We start from the raw sequence: 22,519 nt of genomic DNA, 5'->3' as shown, positions 1-22,519 counted from the left end.
GAGTCTCCTTCTCTGAAGACTTTCAAAGCCTGTCTGGATGTGTTCCTGTGTGACCTGAGCTGGATTGTATGGTCCTGCTCTGGCAGGGGGGGTGGACTCAATGATCCCTTTAGGTCCCTTCCAACCCCTAACATCTTGTGATGCTGTGAAAGATGAAGAATTCAAGGATAGTAGCTCAACTTTATACTGAAGGTTTTTTCTAGCTTGCAAAGTTTCTAAATCCACCCCTGCTATTTATAAAGACTGAAGGCAATGGCAACATCTTCAGGCAATATGCAGATAATCTCGAGGTCAGCTTTACTTAGCAGCAGTTTTCCACTTATAGCAATTCAATTTCTTCTCAGAAGAAGAATGGATAGACATCACATAGAAGCCAGAGAGTTGTGCTCAGTGAGATGGAGTCCAGTTGAAGGCCTGTGACCAGTGGAGTCCCACAGGAGTCAGTATTGGGACCAGTTCTGTTCAATATAGTCATCAATGACCTGGATGAGGGCACAGACTGCACTGTCAGCAAGTTTGCTGATGACACCAAACTGGGTGGAGTGGCTGCCACAGCAGAAGGCTGTGCTGCCATTCAGCCAGACTTGGGCAGACTGAGGGTTGGGCAGGGAGAAATGGAATGAAATTCAGCAAGTGCAAGAGTAGAGTCTGGCACCTGGGAAAGAACAACTCCAGGGAGCAGGATAGGTTGGGGATTGACCTGTTGGAAGGCAGAGAAGTGGAATAGGAGCTGAGGGTCCTACTGGATGGGAGCAATGTGCTCTTGTGGTTAGGAGAGCCGAAGCCACTAGAAGGGCTGTAGTTAGTAGGTTGAGAGAGGTTCTCCTGTCCTTCTACTCTGCCCTGGTGAGGCCACATCTGGAGTACTGTGTCCAGTTCTAGGCCCCTCAGTTTGAGAGAGACATAGGAACTGCTGGAGAGAGTCCATCACAGAGCCACAAAGAAGATGAAGGGAATGGAATATCTCTGTTAGGAGGAGAGCCTGAGGGAGCTGGGGCTGTGCTGTTGGGAGAGGAGCACACTGAGAGGTGACCTCATCCATGGTTATAAATGTGTAAGGGGTGAGTGCCAGGAGGCTGGAGCCAGGCTGTGCTGGGTGATGCATAATGACAAGACAAGGGGCAATGGGTGGAAGCTGAGGCATAGGAAGTTTTGTGTAAACATGAGGAGGATTTTTTTCCCTGTGAGGGTGACAGAACACTGGAACAGGCTGCCCAGGGCGGGTTGCAGAGTCCTTCTCTCTGGAGATATTAAAAAACTGCCTGAATGTGTTCCTGTGTGATCTGCTATAAGAGATCCTGCTCTGGCAGGGGGGTTGGAATGGATGAGCTTTTGAGGTCACTTCCAGCCCCTGACATCCTGTGATTCTGTGAATCACAGAGCAAACTGGCAGAGGAGAACATTCTGTCCACTTGGATACAGCTACTTTCTAGTTATTAAGCATTATTTGTAAAGTTAAATTCAGCAGCTGAAAGTAAGGTTTATTTTCCCTGATAATTGGCACTAGAATGGACCCTGGAGACAGAAGTTAAATCAAGCTGCTGTTTTGCAGCAACCAAACCTACAAAATAGCATGCATTGGAATGAGCAAGTGTTTGGCATTGCCTCCAGACTAGTGGAAAATGAAATGTTTGCATTTCTAGCAATGCATAAATCAGCCTTGCAATACCTGCATGAAAATGCAGGCAGGCTTCCAATCGACAGCAATATTTATGAAGCCACATTATCTGTGGCAAACTGTATTCCTAATTCACCCTCCCAAGAATCATTTTCAACATTTTCCAACACAGTCTTGCCCAAAACAAGCTGCAAGATACCCATACTTACAGGAAATTTCAGAACAAGCTTCAACATGTGAGTAAGTTTTATGTGGTACTGCCACATCCTAAGACAGCTTCATAACTAAAAGCAGCAACTCTCAGTTTTGGCTATAGGGGGGGAAAACCAACCAAGAGCTGAAGATGTGAGCAGAAAAGAATTATTGTCTAACAGAAATGCAATTTAGGATAAGAGAGCAGGTTACCTATGGATTTGAATTTCTAGGCCTAGATTCAAGAGCCACCTTGAACACCTAAGTAGAGAGAGATTACACTTGTGCTAGCGGCTATGTGTATCGCACCTTGTGTGATGGCTTAGAACCAACACTTTAGCCTAGTTCCTAATCAGAAACAAGAATAGGAACTTTCTGGAGATCTCTGAGTAAAAGGCAAATGAAGTAAGGGACTGGACACATAATAATAATAACAGATAAGGCTATCTCATTCCATTGGATTGCTGATTAGGATATGTTTTGCTTCACAACCTACTTTTGCTCCTTTTGTCCTCCTCTGTCTACTCTCTTTCAGACTGGAGGTGAGGAGGAAGTTGTTGAGCATGAGAGTGGTGAGAGGCTGGAATGGGTTGCCCAGGGAGGTGGTTGAGGCCCCATGGCTGGAGGTGTTTAAGGCCAGGCTGGCTGAGGCTGTGGGCAGCCTGCTCTAGGGTTAGGGTGTCCCTGGGCATGGCAGGGGAGCTGGAACTAGATGATCCTTGTGGTCTCTTCCATCTCTGACTCTATGATTCTATGCTGGTGGATAGTGCTCTTGCTTATTTTTGCTGACCTTGGCTGAGATTCTTGTTATAGCTAAGTAGCAGTAGGGAGTTTCTCTCTGCTTTCTCTCTCTTTTCCCTTGTAAAAGGGGCAGGGTGGGAGGAGAAAGCTATTTGCTTTTTCCTTGTCCAGGGAGATGTGAATCAGTATGGGAAGGGTCTTCAGATTGTTTCTTAATCATACATATATGTAAATATATCCTGTATATGTTAACTTGCTAGAGGACAGGGACACATCCAGAGGGACCTGGACAAGCTGGAGAGGTGGACCCAGGCCAACCTCATGACATTCAACAAGGCTCAGTGTGACTGAGCTAAGGGGAGCTACAATCACAGCAAGAACAGCAGTGTGACAGAGCTAAGGGGAGCTACAATCACAGTAAGAACAGCAGTGTGACTGAGCTAAGGGGAGCTACAATCACAGTAAGAACAGCAGTGTGACTGAGCTAAGGGGAGCTACAATCACAGTAAGAACAGCAGTGTGACTGAGCTAAGGGGAGCTACAATCACAGTAAGAACAGCAGTGTGACTGAGCTAAGGGGAGCTACAATCACAGCCAACAAAGTTCAGTGCCTGATTCATCTTATCCTAAGCAAATGCCTACCTTTTGTTAGATGAATCTCACTTTAAACTCTGTTGACTCTTCTACCTTCCAAGCTACAATGGTAGCCATGACAATTAGTTCAGATGTAGACATCTATGTTGCATAGCTAAAAATTTAGGTGGATGAATGCCAAACTTCACACCATTGGAGTCATTTGAGGAGTGTTAGAGCAAGTCTGGGAAAAATCCAGACTTGGAAATCTGTGATCAGAAATTTGGAGGAGGAAAATGAAGATAGTCTTAGCTGCAGTGTTCTGCACAGAACAACCAAGGCAGGAGAAACATCTGGAGGGCGGAGAAACATCTGGATGGCAGAGAAACACATTGTACTAACCCACAGATTATACTTCATGGCTTTTAATATGCTAAACAGACACAAGGTCATTTTCAAACTTGTTTCAAACCCAAATAACATCAGGAACAAAAAGAGATCTTCCCCCCACCCTGAATCCTCATTGTCTTGCTGCTTGAAGTACGTGCCCTAAATTTCGACTTTGCCATAGAAATTGTACTTCTCATTTAACTAATGGTGTTAGGGCAGAGTTAAAAAGTAACCTCATAATAGCCTAACTATGAGAGTCCTAATCTTTTTCTGTCTGTGCCCCAGTTTCTGGCCAATTTGAGGAGTGATTCCTTCCAAGCCCAGATGTTGCCTCATGCAGCAGTGTTAGCAGCCTTTACTCACATAGAATCAGTTAGCTTCTGTTCCCAATGGGAGACATATGTTCTCTCCGCCTTTGGTTTCACACTTGAGGAGTTACTCTTTGCTTGTTCCTCTTCCAGCATGAAAAGAAAGAAGAAATTTTGTATTATTTCTGTTTAACTCTCAGCTGTCTTTTTATTCCAAGATCTCAGCATCTATACTAAAACATTAATAAAAGTGTTACGGGATCCATGTGAGGAAGGAAATGAACAAGAGAGATTTGTAGCAATGGACAAAACCACAGGGCTTTATTCCAGGATGTAAAAAGACCTTCTCAGACTGAAACTTCACAGAATCACAGAATGGCAGGGGCTAGAAGGGATCTCCAAAGATCATTTATTGCTGCCTACAACTACTTGAAGGGAGGTTGTAGCCAGGTGGGGTTGGTCTCTTCCCCCAGGCGTGCAGGAACAGAATGAGGGGACACAGTCTCAAGTTGTGCCAAGGCAGGTATAAAATGGATGTTAGGAGGAAGTTGTTGGCAGAGAGAGTGATTGTCATTGGAATGGGCTGCCCAGGGAGGTGGTGGAAGCACCGTCTCTGGAGGTGTTGAAGCAAAGCCTGGATGAGGCACTTAGTGCCATGGTCTAGTTGACTGGCTAGGGCTGGGTGCAAGGTTGGACTGGCTGAGAGGTCTCTTCCAACCTGACTGATTCTGTGATTCTATGATTCAGTCCAACTCCCCTGCCAGTGCAAGATCACCTATACCAAACCACACAGGAACATGTCCAGGTGGGTTTTGAATATCTCCGAAGAGGGAGACTCCACAACCCCCCACGGCAGCCTGTTCCAGGGTTCTGTCACTTGTGACAAAAGTTGTAGCAAACAAGGCCATGTGGATATATATATGGATAAAGAAGGTTATATCTGTTCTGAGAGAGATTTATTAAACTCTTTCATGGTCACAAGTATCCTCTGATATAGGGGATGTAAATGCTCCTGGTTTAAAAAGACAAGAAAAGCAGATGAAGAAGCAGATATAGTAAAAGACAGACAATATTACCCAAAGACTGCAAAGCAGTGCAATCCAAACAGCCTTCACACACTTTCTACTTCAAGAAAGACAGGCAGAACACTCAAGTCTCCAGTGTAATTGTAAATTTGATTACTTTCTGACACTCAGGTAGCAAAAAAGATGATTGCATGGCAAATGCACAGCCAGCTAAACTCTTACATCATGTACAGCAAAACATTTATCTCCTCCTTTCCTCCTCAAAAGCTACCTATTTGATTAGGATGAAAGAATCCATCATGCACAATACATACAACCTTTTGTCATCATCCTTCTTTGCTATTGCTGCTTAAAGAAAACAGAATTCATCTAAATTAGCAAGAAGCAACCAATTAAAATGAACCACAAATGTTATCAATATTGGTTTATTACTCTGATTCTATTTTTATATAGCCATGGTAGATGCTCTTTAATAATCCTTTGGAAGCCACAGGTATTTTCTGCCCTGCAAGGCTATGCTTTGGAACATGGAGAAATTGTTGGTGCCTCCATTCATTTTTCATTTCCCACTTTCATTAAAAAACTTGTCCAGATGGCACTGTACAAATGTCTTCCATGCAGATTTCTGGCTTTGAAATGCAGCTACCCACCTCAAAACACAGTGTTTTTCTGTCTGCTTGGGAAAATAGCTCTCCCTGGTTCATTTTATGCATAGTGGTTGTGCGGGGGAGAGAGTGTGGCACTTGGAGTAAAAGCAGGGGAGATTCATCTCCAAGCCTCCCACTTTTCATGAACATCTCCATATAACCATTTGTGGGTGCATATGTTTTGTGTGTCTGCATACATATGTGTGTGTGTATGAACATACAGATGCCTCAGAAGTAAGAATAAACAGGAAATTCATATTACCCTCGTGTAATGTCTATATACAATCCTCAGGCAGCTGGTTAATGAGAGCAGAATCCAGCAGCATCAATGCATTTCACATCTATTGAGGCAAATGACTAAAATCCAGCTTAAAAACTCACCCAAGAAGTGCCAGAAAATCACATGCCCTCCATAGGCCTGATTTCCCCACTCAAAAGGGCTCTGGGAACACATACAAGTGAATAAATCTTTATTCAGATAAAGGCAAAATGGTGATACATCTAGCAAACAGTAAGATGAAATCCCCTTCCTCTTTCCCTCCACTTCAAGAGGCCTCACATCCAGGAGAACCTATATCTGCAGGGATGCTGTGGTGCCTGTGCGTTGCCCACGCAGCCTCACCAAGTGCTACCAAGACCCACCCAACTCAAGGGCTCTTCTATGCAGTTCACTCCTGGGCTAGGTATGTGTCCTGCCATCCTCCATACCAACACTCCTGTTTTGATTACACTCTAGGAGGCCTCATGCTATGGTTATGGTGGGCAGGGGCTTAACATCCACCTCTCAACACACCACCTCCCCAGGTGCCATCTTCACCACCTCAGTAGCATGTTCTCACCATGGTCTGGCTTGGCTGTGGCCAGGGCAGGACATAGCTGGTGAGGAGGCTGGAGCACAGCCCTGTGAGGAGAGGCCAAGGGAGCTGGGGTTGTTTAGCCTGGAGAAGAGGAGGCTCAGGGGTGACCTTATTGCTGTCTACAACTACCTGAAGAGAGGCTGTAGCCAGGTGGGGGATGGTCTCTTCTGCCAGGCAACCAGCAATAGAACAAGGGAACACAGTCTCCAGTTGTGACAGGGGAGGTCTAGCCTGGGTGTTAGGAGGAAGTTGTTGGCAGAGTGATTGGCATTGGAATGGGCTGCCCAAGGAGGTGGTGGAGTCACTGTCCCTGGAAGTGTTCAAGCAAAGCCTGGATGAGGCACTTAGTGCCATGGTCTAGATGACTGGACAGGGTTGGTTGCTGGGTTGGAGTGGATGATCTTGGAAGTCTCTTCCAACCTGCTTGATTCTATGACAGCATTTCTCTTCAAAGAAGTTGCTAGGTGTCATTGTCTCTTAAATCTCCATTGCAATGGAAGGAGCATTCAGGATTGTGTAATGCAGACCTGCTTGCCCAGGAACAAGGTCCTTGCCACAAGTTAAAATCACAAAAGCCTTTACAAAAGCCAACCTTCCTGCAAAACCCAGCCACCTGTGGTGGCTCCTGAGATGTTACCAGAGGAACTGCTGGTCCCCAGTTGATGTGGTCTAAGGCCACTATGGTCATGTTTTCTGCTTTTCACCAACAGTGAGATAGAGACTTCTTTGATTCCTTGGCTGGAGAGATAGACATACACATGTAGTTATTCCAAAGAGATATTGATTACTCATAAATAATGCATCACAAGCTCTTTGACTGCTCAAGTAAGCAACTGCATTTTTTCATACTGTGCCCTCAGCCCTGTCTGCAGCTTGCAGATTTTATTATCGTTGCAGTTCTGTCGCATGCATAACATAGTAACCAGATAAAAATGACTCTGTTGTGTCAAGAGCAGAAAACCATAAACCACTTTGTTTAGCAGCATGTGACTCTGTGAAAGACCCATCACAGTGTGCTGGTCCCTGTTCGAATACATGGCTTCAAAACACACTGCAGTTAAGAGCTGTAAGAATCACAGAATCAAAGGATGTCAGGAGCTGGAAGGGACCTCCAAAGCTCATCCAGTTCAATGCCCCTGCCAGAGCAGGATTATCTAGACCAGATCACACAGGAACACATGCTGGTGGGTTTTGAGTATCTCCAGAGAGGGACACTTAACAACTGCCCTGGGTAGCCTGTTCCAGTGCTCTGTCACACTCACAGGGAAAAAATCTTCCACATGTTTACATATGGACCTCATTGCTGTCATCAACTACCTGAAGGGAGGCTGTAGCCAGGTGGGGTTGATCTCTTCTGCCAGACAACCAGCAACAGAACAAGGGGACACAGTCTCAAGTTGTGCCGGGGAAAGTATAGGCTGGATGTTAGGAGGAAGTTCTTCCCAGAGAGAGTGATTGGCATTGGAATGGGCTGCCCAGGGAGGTGGTGGAGTCGCTGTCCCTGGAAGTGTTCAAGAGAAGACTGGATGAGGCACTTAGTGCCATGATCTAGTTGACTGGATAGGGCTGGGGGACAGGTTGGACTGGATGATCTTGGAGGTCTCTTCCAACCTGACTGATTCTATATTCTATAAAATTTCTTATGCCTCAATGACAGTTGGCTTAGCACAGAAGATGATGTCCTAATTCTTGGATCTCGGAGGTCTCTTCCAACCTGCTTAATTCTATTCTATTTCCTCTCACATCTCTTTAGTGAACAAACTCACCAGGCCAGGCTTTGTTTTCCGCTACTGACTGCAGATACTGGTACTAAGCTCAGCCTCAAGAAGAGGTGTTGCTCCCTCCTCTGAGGCTATCAAAAGAGGACAGCAAATATAACATCCTTAAGAATATGACTGGTGGCTACGTGACAAGAATGTTAACAGCCTTAACCACACCTGATGAGTTAAATGTTTACTGCTCTGTGGGCATTTGGCTTGCGGCGCCTGCCACTTGTATCAATAGAGGGCTTGTTTAAAAACCTCAAGTTGCATTCTCAAAGTTCAGGGGACTTCAAAGATTTGACTGTTAAAAAAGAAGGGCAATGTTTTCCCTTCTAGTTTCACTCTGACCACACCCCTCTGGAAAGCAAACAGCATCAAATTATTGGCCATCAGAGAGGTAAATGCCTAGATGGATAGTCTAGCTCACTCACATGAAGGATTGCTCCTCACTGGTTTCCCAGGGCTTTGTTCAAGCTGGTTTTCAATATTTGAATTAAAAAAGAAGAGTCTGTCAGACCTGTCAGGGCAGTATTGCTGTCATTAGTCTTATATTTTCTCTTTTATTTATCTAGCTCAGGTTTTAGGCCACTCTATCCCACCATTATTTATTCCCCGCCTCCTACCCTTGCAGAAAACATTCCACAAGGAAATTTAGCACTATTAGGAAATGGGGAAAGACAGTGAGAAATCCTGGATCACACAAATGCTGCAGTGATTGTAATAGGGCCAGGACTAAACACATGGGCAAGGCTTTGCTCCACACAAATTCAGCATGATTCTCAGCTTCAGTGTCTAGGGTAGAGAGGAAGAGAAAGGGGAGGAAAGCTCTGCCTTGTACACTCTTCAGTCTGGGCTGTTTTGGATGCTAATTTAGATATAAATGCCACCATAAGCAGTCTGCATGGACCCTAGCACTGCTTCAAAACCCCACTGAGATACCTCCCTGGCACATCTTACTCTGTTGCCGTGACTCATGAGCTTAATATAGCTCCATGGCTCTTTTCCCTCATGCCAATAGCTCTTCCCAAGTCAAGCATGAAGATTGTAGTTCCCTCATAAGTCACTGCTTTCCCATTTCAGTCGGCTAAAAGGAGTGGAATGAGGAACAAGGCTCAAGCCCCTGTTCTTTTGTCTTAATTTTGGTGTCTTCATTTTGGCACTAACGTCTCGTCTGCCTTGCAACATATTCCACAAGCTCCTCACCCTTAAAATGGGAACAGCAAAATCAGCTTTTTAATGTGCTTTGAAAGATGTGGAAATAAAGCACTACCAAGTGAAGAAGGGTTTATTATTTTCTGTCTTTATTTTCCTTTTTAATACAGGCTTGTTCCATAAATTATCAGCATTACCTCTCTTATGTGAAGAAGTCTTAGCTGTTGTTGTTGAAGCTACTCCTCAACACTTTGCTGATAATGTAGAACCTCTGTCTACTACTCTTGATAGTTTCTATAAAACCTCATTCTGTCACCAGCAATACATATTTTACTGAAGGTTGTGTGTCCTTATCCTGTCAGAAAGTGCAGCCTTCACTTTCTTCTTTCACCCATAGTTTTATGTGTACTGCAACAGCCAGGAGTAATTTTTGTTTCCAGTTCCACCATGAAGAAAAAATCACCAGTTTATGGGTCAAGCAATTATCTCCTTATATTACGTTGCACTGCTTTTTTCCTTCTGCACTATCCCCTGTCTTTTAAATCCCTTGTTCAAAACGTCCTTGGTGATTTAGTTTTTTACTCCCCAAAGCAGCTTCTGATTTTCAGGTTGGCTTCCCTGCCAAGTAGTTTATCATCTCCCTTTTCCTCTACATTCCTCCATTGTGTAATGAGATGTTGCAGCCTGTGCTGGACATCTGGTGGACTACAACTCCCAGGTCTAACACAGGATTACTAGTGGTGAACCACTGTCTTTCCATGTCAGTGTGCAGGAGGATGATGAGAATGACCATCCAGGGAAGCACCTGGGAAAAGCCAGTGGCAGGCATCACTTGTGTGGATGATGCCTGGCACTCAGCAACTGCAGAGCACTCAGAGCTACAGCCTCCAGTCTGTGAAGTGACCCAAGGAGAAATGTGTTCTTAATGTCCCAGGTGTGGCTGCAGTGGGAAACGAATGGAGACTTTGGCTCCCACAGGAGAGTGACAGCATGCCTGTGGAAACATGTGGTGATCCCAGGCTCACGGCAAGAAGGAGATGTTTGGGCTCTGCCAAGCCTCTCTCAGATGCACTTACAGAGGCATGCAGGGAAGCAGAAGACATCCTCCCCCCCCCATAGTTCAACAGCATAGACACTTAGAGTGGTGCCCAGGTGCCTGACTCGAGGCAAGTGGTTTGTTTCAACCACAACAGGGCCAACTCAGGTACATCACACTGTGCAACCTGAGCCCAGACTGCTTAGAAAGAGTGAAAAAGTCAGGGGGATGCAAGAAAAATAAAGGGTATCAGAAGTAGGGCTGTTGAAACAGAGATGATAGGCTGCTCAAGGACTCAGGAGGAAAAATGGCTGAGGAGAAGCCCCCAGCTGTAAGGGTTACAGAGCACTACAACAGGCTTCCCAGAGTTGTTGTGGAGTCTCCTTCTCTGGAGGCTTTCAATTACTGTCCAGATGCATTCCTGTGTGACCTGAGCTAGATTGTACAGTCCTGCTCTGTCAGGGGTGTTGGACTCGATGATCTCTTTGGGTCCCTTCCAATCCCTGATATGCTGTGAGCCTGAGAGCTGTGAAAGCAGGAAGGCTGATAAAGATGAATAACAGGTCACTGATGCAGGCAGAGTGGATGTGAAAGGGCAGCTCTGGAACACTCAGACCTGGCCCTTCCCCTTCTAGTGCCCCTGAGACCAGTGAAGGTTCTGTGGCTGTCATGCCATGGAGCAGACCTCAGCCCAACAGCTTGTTAAATCCTCCCTGACCTTCACATCTGTTAGTCTGTTAGTAATTGATTTACACTTCCAAACTGATTTTTTTCCACTTGCAAAGTCTCTTTGCACATAGCTAATATCCAAACAAGCTGACTCAAACAAATGGACTGTAACAACCATGTTTTCCAAGTGCCCAGCAGACCACTCTTCCATCCCTGCTCCTCCAGATGACCATTTGCTCTAAGATCATGGAGTAACTTATCCTGTTCTTGCTACTCAGACTTTAGCAAAGATTTAATCTCCACTTGACTATTTTGGTACATTATATCACACATCTACAGCTTCTTCACCTCTCTCTCTCTCTACATTTATTTACTTATTGTGTCTTTCATTAATGCACAACAAATGTGCATTAGTGAAGCAACCAAAGTAGAATTAAATTGCTTTTCCATCTACTGTTGCTTTGGCAATCGATAGTTCTGTGACAGTAATGTGCTTTAAACACACAGAAATGCTGGATACTTCTTTTCACAGTGAGGTGTCCAAATATTTGCTTGCCACACTCAGAATACTTGAATTCTCTGGGGAAAAAAAAATCACTTCTTTTCTTTTACACTCCATATAAAAGCTTGATTTTGCCTCTTCATTCACTTCTATGACCTCTGTTACTTTTCACAGACGTCTACACAGGTCCATATATTTCTTGAATAGGTTTGAAATATTCCTGCAGTCCCTTGTTACTTGCTCACTAGCCAATTTTCTTTACTCAGCAATGTGATCTATTCAAGGGGAAGTGGGGAAGTTATGATCATAGTCTTCCTCCATTTCTTTGAATACATCATGCTCTGAGCCACACTGGTCGGAGTGCATCTTTATACCAGAAGCTATACAGTGTTGTGACAGAGACCACTGGAAACCCGAAGTTCTGTGACTATGCAAGGCAAGGATCTGAAGATTCTGTGAGTACAGGAAAGACTCCATGCACATGGTATGAACCTGAATGAAAAGAACAAAACCATTTGGGGCACTGCTCCAGAAGGATCTCATCTAGCACTGAAACATTTCTCATCAGCCTACAATGGGATACACCACTCTGAAAAATTGTTCCATTTCTAACTGGGTTTTCTCATATCTTCAAGGGTAGGCAGGCCCTCAGCAAGGCAGCAAATACAAGCATAGTTTGATGGGATAACACTGCATTTACATCATAGAATCATAGAAGCACAGAATCAACCAGGTTGGAAGAGACCTCCAAGATCATCCAGTCCAACCTAGCACCCAGCCCTGTCCAGTCAACTAGATCATGGCACTAAGTGCCTCATCCAGGCTTTGCTTGAAGACCTCCAGGGACAGTGCCTCCACCACCTCCCTGGGCAGCCCATCCTCACAAGCCTCCTTCCAGTTTTACACTGAGCAAAGCATACAGTGAACAGAAAAACCATACATCTGGTTCAGGTGCTCATTTATAGTTGGGTCAACTGGAAGAGAGTTTCCAAGCAGGTCTAGAGCATAAAATCATAGAATCAACCAGGTTGGAAGAGACCTCCAAGATCATCCAGGCCAACCTAGCATCCAGACCTAGCCAGTGAACTAGACCATGGCACTGAGTGCTTCATCTAGTCTTTTTTTGAACACCTCCAGGGACAGCAACTCCACAACCACCTCCAGTCACAGCAACTCCACCACCTCCCTGGGCAGCCTATTCCAATGCTAATCACTCTCTCTGTGAAGAACTTCCTCCTAACATCCAGCCCACACCTCCCCCGGCACAACTTGAGACTGTGTCCCCTTGTTCTGTTGCTTGTTGCCTGGGAGAAGAGTCCAACCCCCACCTGGCTACAACCTCCCCTCAGGTAGCTGTAGACAGCGTGGTTCAAACTTAAAGCCATACATCCCAACCAAGACATCTTCATCAGTCTAGTATCACATGCCATATTATCACTGTGTTCTGTCCTCTGAAAGGACTGTACAATGTGGTAGGCTGCAGGAGAGAGAGCAAGGCTCACCAACCCTGAGCCTGCTCCAGTCTTTTATTCCTGTCCCATTGTGTGTCCATCACTTTATTTTTCAGCTTTATGTAGCCACTTTTTTTCCCGTGACAAATGTTCTTACTTCCTGCCCTTGCTTGATTAATCTTTTCACCAGCTTTGTGAAACCAGTATTTGTGTTTGCAGAGCGCGTGTTGCTATGCATTCATTTCACCACCTCCACAACCTTGCAGCATTGGCAACAATCACACTATTTAAACAAAAAAATCTCTGTTAACTCTTTGCATCCAAGTAAGAAAAAGAGACATCACTATTAAGGACTGTGACTAGACAACGGTTTCATTATGAGTCTGTTCTACTGGAGGCAAAGGAAGGACACCACCTGAGAAAACATAAAGGAGCAGGGAGGTCATTCTGCCCCCGTACTCTGCACTGGTTAGACCTCACCTTGAGTGCTGTGTTCAGTTCTGGGCCCCCCAGTTTAAAAGGGATGTTGAGATGCTTGAGCGTGTCCAGAGAAGGGCGACGAGGCTGGGGAGAGGCCTTGAGCACAGCCCTACGAGGAGAGGCTGAGGGAGCTGGGATTGGTTAGCCTGGAGAAGAGGAGGCTCAGGGCAGACCTTATTGCTGTCTACAACTACCTGAGGGGTGGTTGTGGCTAGGAGGAGGTTGCCTCTCTTCTCTCAGGTGGCCAGCACCAGAACGAGAGGACACAGCCTCAGGCTGTGCCAGGGGAGATTTAGGCTGGAGGTGAGGAGAAAGTTCTTCCCTGAGAGAGTCATTGGACACTGGAATGGGCTGCCCAGGGAGGTGGTGGAGTCGCTGTCCCTGGGGCAGTTCAAGGCAAGGTTGGACGTGGCACTTGGTGCCATGGTCTAGCCTTGAGCTCTGTGGTAAAGGGTTGGACTTGACGATCTGTGAGGTCTCTTCCAACCCTGATGATACTGTTGATACTGTGATACTGTGATACAAGCAGAACTTGGCTTGACAGAGTTGTAGTTGCCTTCAGTTTGCTCCTCACTTGTAATCATTAGCAAAAAAATAATGTACAAGCTCAACTCAAGCTGGCACACAGAGCAGGGCAGAGTGGGTGGCAGAACAGCAAGGTGTTTATGTGTAGTTAAATAACAAGTAACTAAGGCTCTAGCGAGTGCTCAAGAGTATGTGTTGTAGCTCCTAGGTTTTGAAAGATCAATGCCAGACACTGGCTGTGCACTGGCAACAATTTTCTGCCATTGTATCAGCTCTTGGAAAGAAACTGCCCACCTTGGCAGAGAGGCACTTGCTTTCTTCCAGGCTTCACTGCCAGGGCAGAGCACCACATTTTGTCTTGTCAGTCACTTAATTAAGACTTGTGTATCAAATATCTGATAGACAGGTGCAGTGTGCCGCGTCCAAGTGGCCAGTGTCTGTATGTTCCTATCCTGCTGTCCACGAAATGGAAGTGTGCTGCAGCCTTAAAGAAAGTTTGTTTCTGTCTTTGCTTTTTGCTTTTAAGGCATCTGGAAAATGTACAGCTATGGGGGTTGTTTGTTTCCTTATTTGGTTAGTTTTTATTTGTTTCTTTATATTTATTTCAAATAAGGCACTGTTATGAAAAGCTCCAAGGATGGTCTGTGCTGTTCTCCCTGCTCCATAATTTTCTCCTTACAGTTTTGCTTCACAGACTCTGTTCAGTGCATTGAAACTGCGCTCTGCTGATGGAAAGGCTGCCCGGGGCTGCATTGAAACGGCCAAACCAGCCCACAGCACTGCGCAGTCTGTGGGTTGGGCACTGGGAGTCCCTTGTTATTGCCATGTCATGGCAAGCAGTTTGGGCATTCATGAGAATTACTGCCATAAACATTTGAGTCTTTTGGGTGTCAGCAGGATCTGTCTTTAAAACTTTGACTTGTTTGCCTAATGCAGTGTTTCAGAACTGGCAGAGTCTTCACACAGAAGCTCCTTCTTCTCTGATGTCAGAACAACTCCCTCAGTTCTTCTCTCTCTTCTGCCTCATTTGATTCCTTCTCAGCTCACTTTCGCTCCTGTGCCTCTGCTTTCCTGTCTAGCAGCCATGCAGGCAGGTACTGTTTACTTCTACTTTCCATGGACATTCTCACTTCAGCGCCACAAAAAACTTCCTTTCTCTCCAGGCTCTTTCTCTCCCCAGAGGGAGGAGGTCTCTTGTTGGTCTCTTACCAGCAGCATAGTACCCATCCATGAAAGATCTTAAGTTCCTCCTCCACAATATATTTGTCCATTCAAGGCTATCACTTCAGAGTCAGCAGTGGCAGGAAAAGTCAGTGAAGGCTCTTAGCAAGTGGTCATTCGTTTTATGGCATTTTTTTTTGCCAACAGTTACATATGCCTGACAGAGAAAACAAGTGGAGAGTCTGCCAGCGTGGAGGGAGCTCCTGAGATTTTGCCGTCAGTCTTGCAGCAATGAGTACCTCTCTTAGTCTCATCTCTGACAGTGCTGCGATCGTTTGAGAATGTTATCTTTCCGTGGGGTATGACCTCCCGTGACTACGGAAAACAAGCCTGGGTGACGTTCCAGTCAAGACACACGCACCGGAGCAACCTCTCAGGGACCGCTTCACTGGGGCTGCTCTCCAAACCCACGGCAGGAACCCGAGGCTTGGAAGGGATTGCCCGGTAAGCCAGATCCGCCAGGCAGCGAGTCCCCGAGGCGGGAGGCGGCCGCGGGGGCGGTGGCGCTGCCGGGCGGTGGCGCGGCCGGGCGGTGGCGCGGCCAGGCGCGGCTCCCTGCGCTGCGGCTGCGGCGCGGCCCCCGCCGCCTGCGGACTACAACTCCCAGCCTGCCGCTGCGGCTGCCCGCCCGCCGGCACAGCCCGCCCGCCGCCCTCCTCGCCTCGGCGCTGCCCGCCTGGGCTCGGCATTGCCCGGCGGGGCTCAGCTTCGCCGGCCGGCTGTGTGCGAGGGCGCCGGCGGCAGCGGGGGCGCGGTGCCGCCGGTGTCGCAGGCGGGAGGTAGGTGTGTGTGCGGCGGGCGGGCCAGCTGCTGTGCCGGGGCAGGTGAGCGCCCCGCGGGGAGGAGGAGGAGGAGGAAGAGAAGGCGGCGGCGTGCCCCTGCCTGCTGGGGTGTGCATTTGTGGCTGTGCGTGTCTGCGCGCCCGCTAACTCGTGTCACACAGTTGTGTGTGGATCCAGCCGTTCCCAGCGCCGGCGGGGCTCGCGTGTCCTAGCGTGGCCGGTGCCCGCCGAGGTCCCGGGGAAGGCATGAGTGAGCAGCGTCTGTTACCGAACACGTATATGCTGCATGTATAGGCGCACATGTGCTTGCTGCGCATGCAGCGCAGCTATGGGGCTGCAGGCTTTTCCTGACGGTGGTGGGCATTCGGCCTCGGGGGGATGGAGTGCAGAAGGGGTAATAACGAATTAATTGCAGATGAGAAGTAATATCCGTCTTTGAGTCATCGGTCTTTGAGGCGTAATTTCGTTCGGAAAGCTCTTAATCGAACCGGAGATCAGCTATAGGAAATCACTGCTTTCCCCATAGGATTATCAGATTTCCACCAGAGAATACAGATCCTGGATTATTGAGCTGCATGGGATTTGTGTGTTTCTTTCTAATTAGTCGGTGAATCTCAGTTTAAAATGCTTTATTTAGAAGGGCATGGGGGAGTGAGTTGCTCCTAAAAGAAGGGGCGTCTCTTTTCTCTGACATTTTGCACAGATCTTCTGCTGATCAGGTGCCCTGTAGATGACTTACTGCCTTAACTGGATATTGGTGTCAAAGGTTGATTAGACTCCCTAATAGATTTTGGATCTGCAAGAGGATTGCAGTTTTAAATGCCTGGTTAAAACAATCGTGTTTGCCATCTCCCCTCAAACGGTTGAGAGGAAGGCTGATCTATTAAATCTGTGTTATCATCTCTTTGCTTTATTAATGGATCATCACGAGGTTGTTGGGTTTGTTTCGTTATTGTTTTGTTGGTTTGGTTTCTTTTTTTTTTTCCCCTCTGCTGTTTCATCTGCAGACCAAAAAGAATTGAATGTCAGAGAGGATTTGTTTAATCATTTAACAGCCGACACAAGTCATGCCCCTAACAAAGCATTGGTGGAAGAGTAGAAGATCTGTGGGATACAGCAGATCTGGTACCGTGAAGCCACTTCAGCAGGTCAGGGACAGCGTTTGCTGAAGGATGTGGTAGACCAGGCGCCAGAGCTCACCGGCACAAGGTCGATTCGATGGCTTGCATGGAGCTTCTCTACCTGGCCGAGGAGAGCAGGCAGGCAGCCCTGGGCACTGCTGCTGACTGGAGCCTGCCCTCCCCTCCCCATGGGCAGCAGCGGCGTGAGGGGAGCGAGGTGGATCTCAGAGCAGCTGCGGCCGTGTCAGCTCTGCGCAGTGAAAGGCGTTGCAAGTCCTTGCAAAGGGACTCTGTGACTGAGCTTCCCCAGGCACCCCAGCCCTCCCCTCTGGGCACCTCCCTCCAGGAGCACCGTACACCCTCTGGCAATTCCCAGCCTTGCCACCCACCTGAGCACTTGTCCGAGGCTGAGGACAGAGGAAAGAAGAAAGCCTGCTGCTGTGCCCAGGAACTTGAGACATCATTCACCTATGTGGATGAAAATGTAAACCTGGAGCATTCAAGAAGTGGCCCCACTCCTGCGGGTGGCCACTGCCAGGATGTGCCTCAGCAGCAGCGTTCCTGCAGGGAGCTGCCACCCGAGTGGGTGCATGGTTCACCTTCCCTGGTCTCTGAGGAGGATGATTCTGCCTCGGAAGTGGTGGCTGGGAAATCTGTGGACTATGGGTTCATTAGTGCCATTTTGTTCCTTGTTTGTGGCATTTTGCTGGTGATCATTTCCTATGTGGTACCCAGAGACGTGACTGTAGATCCCAACACTGTGGCTGCTCGTGAGATGGAGAGGCTGGAGAATGAGAGTGCCAGAATTGGGGCTCACTTGGACCGCTGTGTTATTGCTGGTCTGTGTCTCTTAACCCTGGGGGGAGTGGTGCTCTCCAGCCTGCTGATGATGTCCATGTGGAAGGGGGAGCTGTACCGGAGGAGCAGGTTTGCCTCATCCAAAGAGTCTGCAAAGCTCTATGGGTCTTTCAATTTCAGAATGAAGTCTGGAGCAAATGAGAATATGCTCGAGCTGTCGTTAGTTGAGGAAGATGTGCTCGCCATAGATAATTAGTGTAGTCATGAGTTTTAAGGCAGCATTTCCACAGGAAAATACCTTCCATTAAAGAAAACAGATGTGGCTGAAGATAGGTGGTTTATTTGTCTGACAATAATGGGTTTTTTTATTCTTAAGCTCTATAATGGAATATTTGCAGTATATGAGCACTTGTTGTAAAAGGAAAACACGCCAGAGAAAATGCCACTGATACAAAATGATGAAAACCACTGAATAAAACCAGATTTGTGATAAGTAGGTTCCTCAGATACTCGTTTGTCCTGCTATAAAACATTCCATTGATGTCTCGCCTGTGTAATTTTCTTATTACTCCCATATAGAACTGGATGACCTTGACACTTTGAAAGCTGCTAATTATTGCAGCCTGAAGGATTATTAACAGACTGCTTGGTAGACTGTTTGAAGAAGTGGGACCAATATTCAAATAGCAGGGCTAATATTAATTAAGAGAGATGCTTTTTTATCCTTTCAGTTGATACCTTCTGTTGAGCTAAGGGAGAAAAGAGCACCACTTGGTCATTCCTTGTCACAGACCTCCCATATTTTCAAGCAATTGTACAATTAGTGTTGATTATTTAAAATATAAAATAAGAGGCAAAGGGCAGGGAACCATATGGCTCATGGTGTTGGCTGGAGACAAAAGACTCTTTGAGCTTGAGGTCAGTGGCTCCATTTCAGATCAGATTAGCAGTGATTGATAGTCATTAACTTCTGATAGCTATAGTGACCTATATAAAAGAAGTTTAGTTCCTGGTGGACAGATGTCTTTGAATGGAAGCTGCCATAACTTGAATTAACTGACCTCTTACTTGGAGTCTCAAAAGACCCAAAGAGTGAAAAAAAAACATGGACATGCTGAGACTGAATACTTCTCCTTCAGTACTGGTGCCAGCAGAAATTCAAGCTCAGCTGTAGGGCTCTGCTTATTCCAGAGCTGTCTGTATCTTGCTAGTTCTTTTGAAACTCCCATTTTTATGTCACTAGGCTGTCAGCCTTCTCATAACCAGCAAGGGAAGTTCAAGAAGAGGCTTTATTTAAGAAAAAAAAGTAGGAAGCAGTTTCCTGGTTAATGTGGGACTCAATGTAGGGGTTGATCAAGGCTACATGTTGTTATTAATCACAGTTTTCTGACAGAGTAACCAAAACCAACCTGTACCACTGATGCTGTTTATTGTCAGCCTGTTTCTGTGGAACATTAAAGTTGTGTTCTTGCAGTGCTGAGAAAACCAACAAAAGAGTGTTGTATGCTCTGCTGTCAGTTCTTTAATGAACAGGGGTTAATATATATATACATGTTCTGCTAACATATATAAGTATGCTAATATATATGTCCCTGATATAGGTGTGTCCCTGCCAAAGCCAAACATGAGTGAAGAGCTCTATCTGTACAGTTCCTGACTGCAGAGTCTTAGTTAGAAATGTGATCATTGTCAGTCATGAGTTAAACATCTGGAATATAAAATACTTCTTAAATTGAACTTTTTTTCCCCTCTGTGACATACATTGGGAAGCAGGGAGGAGACCTCCTTTTTGTCCCCTTTACCCAAGAGTATGTGGCAGCACAAAGTTTGGCATAACAAGTGGTAGGTGAAAATGAAAGGTTCTCATGTGGAGAGACTGAACATTGTTTTGCCACCCAGTTCTTCATTCTCTCTTTTCTGTCTTTTCATGTCAGGAGGCACATGCAGCAGCTGAGTCTAGCACTCACCTAGTGCAGTTCCTCCTCCTTGTCCAGCTTGTGGGTGCTTTCAGTGAGGGCTCAAGGAGCTGTGCTGCTCGCGGTGGATGACTTAGGTCACTGTAAACAGTGTGGTGTGGTACCTAGGTTGTAATGCTGGCCCTACAAAAGAGATGCTGCTTGAGATGTTACCTACTCTAACTGCCACTTTATTTCAGCGTTACTTGGAAATTCAGTGAGCAGCATTGTTACCTAATAAGGTGATGCTGCTGCCTAGTAGATGATTGTGCTGGTTTATGTCATTAGTATGGAAACATGTTTGCAGACAGGAACTCAACAGTGGCCAGCATCTCCACAGTTGTCTTTGGAGAGCTTACCTCTCTCTGGATGTGTCAGCAGGGGTTCAGGGTTGAATTTCTGGAGTAAATAAGTGGAATAGCTTCCAGATGTAAGGAGAAGCCTTCAGCCTGTTGTGATTGGTGAGATTGAGAAAAGAAATATCCCAAGAAGCAGGGCATGGAGTAGGAAGGCTCCTCTTAAGCTTGCCTTTCCCTGCTGGTGGGTACATGGACACTGCCTTCAGGACCTAACACATGGCTTGAACTGGGCCATTTGGGAACAGCAGTGTCACCTGCCATGCTTAGAGGATGTGAACAGGCTAGGCAGTCTCTCCAGAGGTCCATGGAAAGTCATGTCAAGCAAGAAGACAGAGCTGGGGATGGCAGGGTGGTGTGGAGCAGGGGACAGACATCCCAGGGTTGAAAACCCTTTCACCAGCTTGGGCCCCTTACAGGAGCTGCTGCAGTCACCTACGTGACAGAAGCTCTAAAACTGAGGCTGACAGTTTTGAAAGCCATTGTTTTTATTTTTTTAGTGCTACATATGCATAAAATTAGAGTACATTCCATTACTGCAAAAAGATGACAGCTAAGGCTATCAGGATCACAGATCTCTTGTAGGAGCCATGACATGCCTTACTGCTGATAACTAGCACCAGAAAAAGCAGTGCTTACCTGGCTGTCAGTGTGTTCTTATCAAGAGAGAACTTTTCTGACACTCTAAAGTGCTTGTCACAGATCATGAGCCTGCAATACCTAAACGAACCCCACATTTCCCCTGGGCATTTAAAGGGAACTTCAATCAGAAAGAAATTCTTTCCAGTGAGGGTGTTGAGACACTGGCACAGTTTGCTGAGGGGGGTTGTGGCTGCTCCCTCCCTGGAGGTGTTCAAAGCTAGGTTGGATGAGGCCATAAGCAACCTGTTCTAGTGGGAGGTGTCCCTGCCTATGGCAGGGGGTTGGAACTGGATGAGCTTTGTGGTCCTTTCCAACCTAAACCATTCTATGATTCTATAATAATACATATTGCTGAAGTGTAGGGGATAAGAAAATTTGAGTAACAGGTCTAGCACAATTTCTTTATTTTGGTGTTAGTGTGTGCTACACTACACCAGTGTGAGGCCTTCACAGAATCACACAGTTTACCATGTTGGAAGAGACCTCGAGCATCATCAAGTCCAACCTATCACCTAACCCCTCTAATTCACTAAACCATGGCACTAAGTGCCTCATCCAGCCTCCTCTTAAACTTCTCCAGGGATGGTGGCTTCACCACCTCCCTGAGCAGCCCATTCCAATGCCATTCACTCTTGCTGTAAAGAATTACTTCCTAACATCCAGCCTAAATCTGTCCTGGCACAACTTGAGACTGTGTCCTCTTGTTCTGTCACTGGTTGCCTGGCAGAAGAGCCCAACCCCACCTGGCTACAGCCTCCCTTCAGGCAGTTGCAGACAGCAATGAGCTCTGCCCTGAGCCTCCTCTTCTGCAGGCTGCACACCCCCAGCTCCCTCAGCCTCTCTTCATAGGGGCTCCAGGCCCCTCTCCAGCCTTGCTGCCCTTCTCTGGACACCTTCCAGCGCCTCAACATCTTTCTTAAACTGAGGGGCCCAGAACTGGACACAGCACTCAAGGTGTGGCCTGACCAGCACTGAGTACAGAGGCGGAAGGATTTGCCAGGTCGTGCTGGCCACACTACTCCCTATACAGGCCAGGATGCCATTGGCCTTCTTGGCCACCTGTACACACTGCTGGCTCACGTTCAGAGCGCAGGAGTTTAGCTGATAAAACTCAGGCTGCTTCTCTGATTACCCAACAGGATTATCTGTACAAATTACAGGGCTGTGCTGTTTGGGAGCGCAATAGAAAACCTCTGGACTCCGTGGATCTTGTGCTGTGTGGTGTGACAGAGACCAAAACAGTTAGAGTCTGGTGGCTGATGGTGGAAAATTAATGTCTTAGCCCACTGCCCAGGGGATGAGAAGAGGAGGCTCAGGGGTGACCTTATTGCTGTCTACAACTACCTGAGGGGTGGTTGTGGCCAGGAGGAGGTTGCTCTCTTCTCTCAGGTGGCCAGCACCAGAACGAGAGGACACAGCCTCAGGCTGTGCCAGGGGAGATTTAGGCTGGAGGTGAGGAGAAAGTTCTTCCCTGAGAGAGTCATTGGACACTGGAATGGGCTGCCCGGGGAGGTGGTGGAGTCGCCGTCCCTGGAGCTGTTCAAGGCAGGATTGGACGTGGCACTTGGTGCCATGGTCTGGCCTTGAGCTCTGTGGTAAAGGGTTGGACCTGATGATCTGTGAGGTCTCTTCCAACCCTGATGATACTGTGACACTGTGATACCTTGCGTGAGGAGATACCAAAGGCTGCGGCCGAGAAAGATTAAGCTGTCCTC

General features: G+C 46.9%; 1 protein-coding gene across 3 annotated transcripts; it reads left to right on the top strand.

The window, feature by feature from the left end:
* Positions 1-15,823: 15,823 nt before the first annotated feature.
* On the top strand, positions 15,824-18,344 carry TMEM74 (transmembrane protein 74). Of its 3 annotated transcripts, none has more exons than XM_064154151.1 (2): positions 15,824-15,929; positions 16,988-18,344. In XM_064154151.1, the coding sequence occupies exon 2, from the start codon at positions 17,151-17,153 to the stop codon at positions 18,105-18,107; it is 957 nt and encodes a 318-aa protein (XP_064010221.1). In that variant the 5' UTR covers positions 15,824-15,929; positions 16,988-17,150; the 3' UTR covers positions 18,108-18,344. The 3 variants fall into 3 exon arrangements, with proteins under 3 accessions (XP_064010221.1, XP_064010220.1, XP_064010222.1); XM_064154150.1 differs by having other exon boundaries at positions 16,940-18,344; XM_064154152.1 differs by lacking the exon at positions 15,824-15,929 and adding an exon at positions 16,046-16,326.
* Positions 18,345-22,519: the final 4,175 nt, after the last annotated feature.

Source organism: Pogoniulus pusillus, chromosome 14, assembly GCF_015220805.1.
Source record: "Pogoniulus pusillus isolate bPogPus1 chromosome 14, bPogPus1.pri, whole genome shotgun sequence".
NCBI classification, from domain to species: Eukaryota; Metazoa; Chordata; class Aves; order Piciformes; family Lybiidae; genus Pogoniulus; species Pogoniulus pusillus.
Note: the sequence above shows the minus strand (reverse complement) of the source record. Positions and strands in the feature narration are given on the sequence as shown.

What these genes read in the sequence shown, in the direction of transcription:
- TMEM74 (XM_064154151.1), top strand. Translation starts at nt 17,151, where the DNA reads ATGGCTTGCATGGAGCTTCTCTACCTGGCCGAGGAGAGCAGGCAGGCA.